At 51.1% G+C, this 10499-nt stretch overlaps 1 protein-coding gene across 1 annotated transcript in view; it reads right to left on the reverse strand.

The window, feature by feature from the left end:
* The window catches only part of ESYT3 (extended synaptotagmin 3), a 49789-nt gene extending 40823 nt beyond the window's left edge, over nucleotides 1-8966 (reverse strand). Inside the window, exon 1 of the mRNA XM_060638764.3 lies at nucleotides 8444-8966. Coding sequence (XP_060494747.3) covers nucleotides 8444-8761 — 318 coding nt within the window. The 5' untranslated portion in view covers nucleotides 8762-8966. The remainder of the gene's footprint in view (nucleotides 1-8443) is intronic.
* Between the last annotated feature and the right edge of the window lie 1533 nt (nucleotides 8967-10499).

Consider the following 10499-nt stretch of genomic DNA (forward strand, 5'->3'; position numbering starts at 1 on the left):
AAAATGAGTCAAATGAATTTTTTCGTTTCCTATATGAAAGCTATGTTTACACTATACTGTAGTCTAGTAAGTGTGCAATAGCATGTTTTAAAAAAAGTACATACATTAATTTAAAAATATTTTATGGGGCGCCTGGGTGGCTCAGTCGGTTAAGCATCCGACTTCGGCTCAGGTCATGATCTTGCGGTCCGTGAGTTCGAGCCCCGCGTCGGGCTCTGTGCTGACTGCTCAGAGCCTGGAGCCTGTTTCAGATTCTGTGTCTCCCTCTCTCTCTGACCCTCCCCTGTTCATGCTCTGTCTGTCTCAAAAAAAAAATAAATAAATAAATAAATGTTAAAAAAAAAAATTAAAAATATTTTATTGCTAAAAAATGCTAACCATCATCTGAGCTTTCAGGAAGTCATAATCACTAATCACAGATCACCAAATATAACAATGGTGCCAAAGTGTGAAACACTGCAAGGATTACCAAACTGTGACACAGAGACACAAAGTCAGCAAGTGCTGTTGGGTAAATGCACTGATAGACTTGCTCGATGCAGGGTTGCCACAAACCTTCAATTTGTAAAAAAAAGAAAAAAAATGCAATTATCTGCAATGCATAATAAAATGACATACACCTTAAAAGACCAAAAAATGGAGGAGCCCCCGGGTGGCTCAAAGGCCTGACTTCAGCTCAGGTCATGATCTCACCGTTTGTGAGTTCTAGCCCTGCAATGGGCTCTGCGCTGACAGTGTGGAGCCTGCTTAGGATTCTCTGCCCCTCCCTTACTTGCACATGCGCATGAACTCTCTCATCATCAATACATAAACTTACAAAAAAAAAAAAAAAAGAGAGAGTAAAAAATGTAGTATCGATGCTGTTAAGGCCACAGTGAAGTGGGAATGAGAATCTTTAAGTTGTTCCCAAGCCTTGACCTATCAGTTTAACATGTAGGAATCTATAGCAAGGAACTTGTGAAACTTGAGACTAAGATTCATGCAGCATGTGAGGAACAGATTTTTACCGAGCCCACTATGTACTAGGCACCAACTGAGGAACTGCAGGTACAGATCGGAGCAGGAAACACACCTTGCCTCAGAAGAGCATTCAGTCTGGAAGAAAAGTCAGATGCAAAAATAGGTAGGTGCAAGTCCAGGAAGGAAGTGGGGTGACACAGGTTCCGGGTGCTGCGGGGGCCTGAGGAGCAGTGTCTGAGATTGGGGAGCCTGAGCTTGGATTTGAAGGAAAGGACAAGGGAGCCCCTGGCAGGTCAGAGGGAGAAATTCCAGACAGACACAGGAAACACCCCCACCTCTGCTAGCCACATGAGTAGGACAAACCTGAAATAACTGAGATAATCAATCAATGTTAGAGCAATCTTTTAAGCAGTGTAGGGTATATTCACATTAAGGGTATCATAATCCTTAAGCATGTTTTTGAAGAATGTTATAGAATGTTAAGAACAAAAAAAAAAAAAAAAAGGGTGCAAGTTTTTTAAGAAAACATGTTTGTATACTTTCTATACAAAAGAAGTACACACAAATAGAATAATGTTATCTCTGGGTGGAGGGACTGTTGGTTCTAATTCTTTTAGGCCATTTCCAAATATTCTACGATGGGAATACTTCCACTTGACAACCAGAAAAAAAGATTTTTAATCACTTTTTATAACCAGTTACTTAAGAAAGTAAACATGACATGGGCAAAGGAATGGAGTGGGTGATTCTGGGGTCTTGAAACATCCTGTATTTTCCTGGCTCTTTCCTCGGAGTGTCTGGAGGTCCTGGCACCCTGCGATGGGGTTTCACGGCCAGGAGCGGCCACCCTGAGCTCCTAGAGAGAGAGGGCTTGCAGGAGCTGGGCCCTGACTCCCAGTGTGGCCTGAGGGGGTCACCTCTCATACCCTTGGCTTGAAAGGCAGGGTAAAGAGAATGGGGCTTTCCCCTTCCCCTTTAATAGTCCCCACTGAGACAGAAAACACCTTTTAACTCTTCACTATTTGCAGTGAAGAAGGAGGAAGAAGGAAATCACTTTCCTCAGGCACATGTGAACACTTTGGGGCTACAAGCTCTAGGTTTCCTGAGATGAAAAACCCCTGGAACTCTCCCAGGAAATAACTGAAGGGAGGGGTAGGAGGGTCAGGAAGGAGGAAGGGAAGGCAAGGCCGAATCTCCTCTGTGTGGCTGGGTTGTGACCTTCAGGCTGCAGCCCACACCCTCCAGCGGCCCCCCAGTGTCATTGGGAACATTCCCACTCAAGTGCCAGCTCAGCCTGCTGTCAGGCCAGGGCCAGGAGACCCATGGAAGCTGGTGAGCAGCTCTTCACACTTCCTGCCCGCTGGACAGGGGGCCACGACAGAGGAGCAGGGCAATGGCTGTCCCCTTCTTGGCCCTGATCCTTGTCTACCACGTGACCTTCCCATTACTAAGGTCCTCAGGTACTTAGCTGGGAGACAAGACTGCTGTGGACACTTCTGTCGCAGAAAAATTCAGCCCCTTCTACATAAAGCAACGGGAAGCCTCGTGTGAGTTAGGGTATCACAAGTTGCTGTCCCAGAATCTTCTCACCCCAGAACGAGATTATGAGCTCAAGTGACCATACCTACCCACAGTCCCCATTCCTTTCCCCAGCCAGCATCACCCAAGTGTTGCTTTGTGGGCCACTTCCAGCCTGGGTTAGATCCCCTCCCCCAGGCTTTCTCAGAGCCTTGCGCGGCCACCTCATAGGACTGATCACACTGTATCAGGAAAGCCTGTTCTAGCGGGTCTGAATCACCATCTAGACCAGGGGTTCCTTGAGGTCGGGGACCAGGTGTCACTCATATCATTAGTCAGCCTGCAGCACCATGCCTGACACATTGCAAGCCCTCGATAGATGATTCCTGACTGAGTATAGGAATGAACACATGGATGCCTAAGATCCCTGTGCTGGGCCTGGAGGGCAGACGCCCACGTTCTGTCTCTTTAATTGCCCAGCCATGGCCCGAGACATGCTAAGTTCATAAAGCATCACTAAGATGTGGGGCAGAGACTCAGGGGGATGACTAAATCATGCTGTGCCTCTTCCTTCCTGAGGACAAGCCTGACTCCAAGCCATATGCATGACCTCATGGGACTGCAGGGACCCCACAAGTAAGTCCCTTAACTCCAAGCAGATCCCACAGCACTGGCTCCAAGAATTGAGCTCAATTGAGTGGCCAGCCCAGCTCAGAGCTGTCATTGCATTTACTTCCTCTAATTAACAAAAGTATCAGAATGGGACAGACCAAGAGCGCCTGGGTTCTGGAAGACTGCTGTTCCACCCACAGAAGGAATGTCAAACTCAGCCCCAGGAAAGCAAAGCACTCAACCCTGGTCTTCAACCTGAATGATGCACAGGAAGGGCCTGGAGGGCAGTATCCTGGAGACACTGCCGGGAGCCCTGGAATGCTCACAGCTTTGTGTGAACAGTTTTCCCTGGTGCTTGCCTCACCTGATGTCCCCAGGGCGCACCCAGTTAGATGATGGGTAGGCAAGAAAGACTGCAGAACCCGGTCCTGTGGGTGGGTGGCAGTACAGAAAAGCCAACTTGGGACTGATTCATGATGACAGACTCCTACAGCTGAAAAGACTCCAGAGGGCATCTCCTGGAGTCTCATCATTTTCAGAGGGGAACCAGGGACCCAGGGAAGACAGGGGACCTTCTCGAGTTCCCCTGGTGAATGAGCATCAGACTCCAGGCCCCTCCCAGCCACCACATCACCTCAACCCCCACCCCCATCCCAGCAGATACTGAGGGTTAATTGTCTCTAACAAAGCTGCCAACTGATTGCTATCAGCTGGCTGGAGAGCAAGTCCGGCTAGACGGGAGACCCAGACAGACAAAATGCCAGGCTTTCTGATAGTTCTTCCCCCACTCTACTCAGTCTCAGGCCTTCATCCCCCAAACCTGGGGCCAGGCAAGGCTCTCACTGAGGTTCCCTCAGCACACCACACAGAGAACAGTTGTGATAGGGCAAAACACACCTCTGATAAACCAGTCAGGTTTATCAGGTTACTGAGCACAGGTCAAGGGCTTGATGAATATCCTGAAAGGGCACGGGGCCTTGAAGGAGAAATCTGGTGCACAAGGTCAGGAGGGCAGCCGGCCAAGCTTCAACCAGGGGCCCAGGCCTCGAGGAGCAGAGCATCGAAGGGACCCTGCAAAGGATCTTGAGGAGCCCAGAGCATGAAGATCAGAAGGGAAATGACTTCTGGAGCACGGTCACTGGAACTTAAGGACCTATAGGAGCAGGTCCCAGAAAGAGCCAGGGGCCCGGGATGGAGTCTCACTGCCATGTGCTACCCGTTCCCCTTGCTTGCTTTGCCCTCTGCAGCCACTGGGGGTTTCACCAGCTCTGCAGTGGCAAGGACTCCACTTTTGTCACTACCCGGTCCACAGTCCCCAGCCCTGGCAAGATGGGCTAATGGAAGATGCTCCTCATTCCTTGAAAAATATATCTAAAAACTGTGTGCAAGATATATAAAAAAACATTCGCACATGAACAGTGAGGGGCAGCCATTCCTCTGTTCAGAGGATGAGAAGTGGGGACAGCTCGGCCTGCTCTTTTCGAGTGGCCAGGCCACGTTCACAAGCCAAGAGGACCCACGGCTTCTTCACTGGTGACCCCTCGCAAAGCAGAAGAATCCTTTATTCCAGCTCTCTCTTCCCTGGAAGGGACCCAGAGGGAGGGCAGGGCTGTGTGAATGAAGCTTGACCAGAAACAACCTCCTTTTATAGGTGGGGACGCTGAGGCTCAGGCTGGGAAATGAATCTCTAAGATCCTTTCTTATGATGCCCTGGGGGCAGCAGCTTGGAGCAGTGTGTTGAGGAGTCTCACAGGCAGGGAACATTGCTCCATTGAGAACTAAAAATGCCCACTGTGGTCCGGCAGGGGAGACTGGCTCCAGCTCAGCCTGGCCTGGGCCTCCTCTATCCGCTCACAGGGGCTTGGTGCAAATTAGAACAAGGTACTCTTTCTCAAGCAGCCTGTGGGCTGGATTCCCCACAGTCTCCCTTCAAGACCCTCAAACTTTTCTTCAACTCTCCCCAACTATTGGTTTGCCATGTGTTAATTTGTAAAAATATTTCTTGATACCAAAGGAGGTCATAAGCCATTGACCCCACTTCTGTGCAAGAAGCCAATTCTCAAAACAGGGAGGACGGCACACTGAAAGGTCCATATATAAGGATAAAGACACTGGTGCTGTGAAATCGTGGGCAAGGGTCATGCTGCCCCCACCATACCCAGAGCCATGTCTCTGTCTTCATCAACAGTATGCATTCCTCACAACAGGGAGAGAGTATGCAACCAAGTAGCTTCCAGGTTTTCCGCATCATCTCCCCGTTTGGCAACCTTCCCGAGGAGGCAGGGCAAAAAGCCCACACCTGAATCTAGTTGCGTGCTCTACACAGGTGTTCACGCAGACGACCAACCTCCCCAGACCTGTTTCTCATTCTAGATGCCCAGCTCCCCAGATTAGAAAACGCCTTGGAAGATTCCTGGATCCCTCCCTCACACTAATCTAAGGCCACCAAGCACCCAGAGTCCCACTCTTACACATCTATTGTACTCCTCCTCAGTCCTCAGTACCACCATCTTGGCTTAAATCAATTTCTCATCTTGTCTCTCTTCTCCAGCTTCACTCCCCACCCCCCATGCTGCTTTTTACAGCATCTTTCCAAAGCCTTCCAGAGGCTCCTTGTGGCCTTCAGAATCAGGCCCAACTTCCACCAAGCCCGCCTCAGTTTGGCCCCTGTCCATCAACCCTTACCACACACTCCAGCTGAACCAATCCAAACCATATGGTGCTCCCTCATATACTGGCCATTCTGTGCCTCCATGCTGTGCTCGAGAGCCTCCCCCAGCCTGGAATCCCCTTTGCAGCACCACTGCCTCAGTCCAAAATGTAATCCACATCCTGGCTCACCAAACTAGCCAGCCAAGCCAGCCAGGAGAGTCTGAAGACTGCAAGCTGAGGCCAGACTCCTCCCAGGACTCTGCCAAGGCAACAACAGGCTGTGGTCTGGGGACATTTTGATATGGAAACAAAGCCAGATGTCCTTTGCTCCATGCTTTCAACCCTTGACTGGACCCTGTTCAGACTATCTCTGGCTTCCCTGAGACCTCTATGGCAATTACCTACATGCATCCACTTCCTGCCCCAGACTGTCCTCTTGGAAGGAGAGACACCATCACCTTCCTCTGTGTGTCCCTAGACCCAGCCGGGTCAGTCCTGGGGTATGGTTTATGAGATGAGGTAGCTTCCTGTGTTGTCTCACCCATCAGGCTGAGCTCCCCGTTGGCTAGTTTCATGTTGCTCCTGGTGTTCGTGTGCAGGGGGGCAGGTGATGGTGGTTGGGGCATGTCAATGCCCCCACAGGATCTGATTCTTGCCTCAATTTTGGAAACATTACCTTTTGCAAACAACTAAGTGTCTACAGGCCTCCCTAATACAAGAAGGGGCAGAAAGAAAGGGCCGTCTCCTGGTGAGGACTCACTAGCTCCCCCTCATGGATTGATGCCACCATGGGGTCACAACAAAAGTCTAGCAGGCATCCAGTACTCCCTCGACAATAAGCAAGGAGCATGGATAGGCCCAGGCCTGCTTTCTGGGTCCACATCTTTCAGGATCACAAGCCCCCAAAGAACAATCAGGATAATCAAGTTTGGGAGACAGGCTGCAAATACTGTTCCCATGGCTGCTACCATAGAAAAGTTGTCATTGTGATTATTGTGCACCCTTAGCGGAAGGTTTGGGCCCCCTCACCCTCAATATATGTAAACCAATTTACAAAACTGTATGGTCAATCCATATATTAAATATCAGTGTTATGAACTGAACCATATTCCCCAAACTCATGGTGAAGTCCTAACCAGGACCCCGGAATGTGACTGTTTTTGGAAAGAGGGCCCTTAAATAGGTGATTAAGTTAAAATTAGGTCCCATTAGGGTGGACCCTAACCCAATGTGATTGGTGACCTTAAAGGAAGAGGAAATTTGGGGACACCTGTGTGGCTCAGTCGGGTAAGTGTCTGAATCTTGAAACTCTGGATTTCGGCTCAGGTCATGATCTCACGGTTTGTGAATTAGAGCCCCCATCAGGCTCGTGTTGACAGCTTGGAACGCACTTAAGATTCTTTCTCTCCCTCTCTCTCTGCCCCTCCCCTGCTAGCTTGCACATGCACGCTGTCTCTCTCAAAATAAACTTAAAACGAAGAGAAAATTTGTATACAAATATATACAGAGGGAAGACCATACGAAGACATGATGGAGACAGCTATCTACAAGCCAAAGAGAAGCCTCAGAAAAGGCAAACCCTGCTGACAATTTGGTCTTGACCAGTTTCCATTGTTTGTGTGACTGGGTTTGTGTTTTTGTGTTTGTGGTATTTTGTTATAGCAACCCTAGCAAACGAATATAGTCAGGCTTAATTTCTCTCGTTTTAAAGATAAACATAAAACAGATCTTTCTAATTAGTTCTTCTCACAAGCACTTTGGAGGCTACTGTCATGGCCTGACTGAATTTTAGAATACGGGTCTCAGGCCAGAGGAAAAGAGGGGCCTGGGGGCCTCTGGACATCTCCCACTGTGGGCCTGAGTGTGTCTGGAAGAATCAGAGAAGCACCCAGAGGGGTAGGTTTGCCGCAGACCAAGCCTTGGACCAAACACCCTTCTTCCAGTATTTCCCAGACTCACCGGATCCCAAGATTCACCCAGGTGCCTCAACCCCACCTGGGAGTTGCCAGGTGGGACTCTGAACTTGTTTTTGTTAAGTGGGCCAGGTGATTCTCAGGACCAGAAGCGTTTGAGAAACCCTAATACAGGCCCTTCCACACCAGGAGGGGGGTGTGTAGTTGTGGAGTGTGAATATGTGTGTGTGTCCGGGCAGGTCTGAGCATCCCACCAGGCGGAGGCAGGGAGAGAAGCTCGTGATCCAGCCTCCCAGCCCACCCTTCAATCCCATCTCTAGCCCGCCCCCTCCCTCTGTCCGGACCTCTGCGGAGGCAACTAGGCTGAAGTTTCTGTCATTGCTGCATTGGCGGATCCGTTTTGCGCCTTGCATTCTTTCTTTGAATCAACAGGTGAGTGGAAGAAATAAATGCCTTTTGCTTCCCTCCCGAGGAACTTTGCAAAGTACCAAACGCCCTTTTTTTTTTTTTTTTTTTTTTTTTTTTTCCTGGGTGTGGCCCGCCCGTAACTTTTCTCCCAGGCTCTGGGCCCTTAAATGAAACCTAAGTTCCCCGCTCCCCGAGCTGCCAGACCAAGAGGCGGGTATGAGGCTGAGGGACGTCGCGGCGAGGGGTCTGTGCGCCCTGCTTGGTGGGGCACCAGGTATTCGGATCGTGGAGCGCCGCCCCCAGCTCCCCCCGTGACAGTAGGTTCCTTCCGAACCTCCAAAGGCATCCATCCCACCTCCGCCCCCCTCGACCCTGCTCACCCAGGCCGGCAGGTGCTGGCCCCGCAGTTCGCGGCTAATGAACTGGCGTTCGTTGTCTAGGAATTCGAATGCGGCCGCAAGACGCCCGAGCTTCCCGCGACGGTTCCTGCGCCACCACATCCACAGCAGAGCGCCGAGCAGCAGCCAGGTTATGCTGAGCCCCAGGTAGCCGGCAAGGTAGACCGGCGCCAGGTAGAACAGCACTCGCGCCACAAAGGTGTACAGCTCAGGCAGCAGCTGGCTGGACAGGCGCGGCTCGGGGCTGGGTGCGCTCTGGCTTCCCTGGGCGCTGGGGGCGCCGGGCTCCTCCGCTTGCATCTCGTCGCCACCGTGTTACCCTTTCCCAGAGCTTCACCCAAGCTCAGGTCCACGCGTCCTGACACCAGGGCACATCGGGCCTCCAAGCGCGAGGACCCGGCCGCCGCGCCGCACCTGCCCTGAGGGACTCGGACTCGCTGGTGAGGTCTGGGCGCTCAGTTCCAGGGCTTCGCTGCCGCCACCTGGAGCGCGGGATGTGCAGATACGCGGCGCCGCAGCACTTAACTCCCAACCAGAGCCTTGGCTCGCGACGTCTCCGCCCCCAGAGGCGGGCCCAGGGAAGGGGGCGGGGGTCAGACCGTGGGCGGGGCTCCTGCGGGGTTCTGAAGAGCAACCAGCGGGCGTGGGCACCCTCCGACACCGAGGTCCCGCGCAGGCGTCAGCTAAGGGCGCAGTTGCAACTCCCGGGTAGAGCCCTGGTTGGTCTAGGTGCTGCCCCAGGCGGTTTATGACTCACCGAGGCATGTGGACAAATGGCTTGTCATGGGTAAACATCACATAAAACCTGTTTCCTACACCCGTTTATAATATGCAGTCTAGTATATGGGCTGTTAGCTGGGCGTTCGAGGCTCTCCACGGACCGGCTCGCCGGGCCTCTCCACCCCACAGTGGGTCAGACTCAGCCCTCCATCTGGCCCCTAGAGCCCGGCATCGATGCCCGCTCCTCTGGCATCCCTAAAGCTTAGACCTGGCCCCCAACCCAAGCTAGCCAAGCCCAAGGTGCCTCTTGCCCCCCACAATGCCCTGTGTCCTGCATTCCCCACTGTGTGTGTCAGTTTGGATCTTAATTCACCCCCCACCCCCACCCCCCCATCATCAGACTGGGAGTTTCCAGTGGCCAGGCTGTCCTGCTAGGCTCTGGGCTGCCCAGCACAGCAAGTGGTGGGTGTTCACAAGGGAGATGAAGGGCAAGCCCTGGGGTGACTGGAGGTCGGTTGTGAAGCCCATGGTTTCTATCTAATCGTTTCTGAATTATGTGAGCAGGGGAGTCTCAGTCTCCACCTTCAGACAGTAAATTGTCTTGTGAATGGCACACATTTTAGGCGGTTCTCATGAGTGATCACATCCATTACTGGAATGTGATTTTGGAGGTGACAAATGCACTGGAATGATTCCAAGCTTTCAGTAGTTTCATTGAATGGCTGGACCCAATGGACAACAGCCAGAAGATAACTATACTCTTTCCCTCTGTCCCTATCCTCTCCTGGATAAAATTCTTTGCTGCAATGAGTGTTTTCAATAACAGTGTTCCTTTGGTTCCTGTTGGGCTCTCCTCTTCCAGGCCATTCTTCCTGGCCTTCCAGGACTCAGTCAAAATGGAAGCTGAAAGCCTCCCAGCTTAACATTGTTCCGCTATTTCCCAGGATAGCCTGGGAAATCAGTATAGGAAATGTGGTTTACTTAACGGTTTTTGTGGTTTTGTTTTGTTTTGGAGAGTTCCTTTTTTGGGTGTACACAATCCTATTAAAGGCTCTGAGAATTCCTGCAGATAAAAAGCTGTTAAATTTTATTTAACTCAGTTTCCAAAATTATTTGACCACAGAACTCTTTCTCAAAACACTTCTGTTATTGGTTGACCCAAGTCAGCTTAAGCTAAAGAATGGTGAATATATGATGAGGATATAGGAAGTGCTCTGTGAACCTGAGTCAGGAATCCAACCCGCCGTCAGGATGGACGCACCAAGAAGCTGACTGTTGACTCAGCTCTGAATCCCTGCTGCTATTCCTACTGACCTGC

Source organism: Panthera onca, chromosome C2, assembly GCF_046562875.1.
Source record: "Panthera onca isolate mPanOnc1 chromosome C2, mPanOnc1 haplotype 2, whole genome shotgun sequence".
Classification (NCBI taxonomy): Eukaryota; Metazoa; Chordata; class Mammalia; order Carnivora; family Felidae; genus Panthera; species Panthera onca.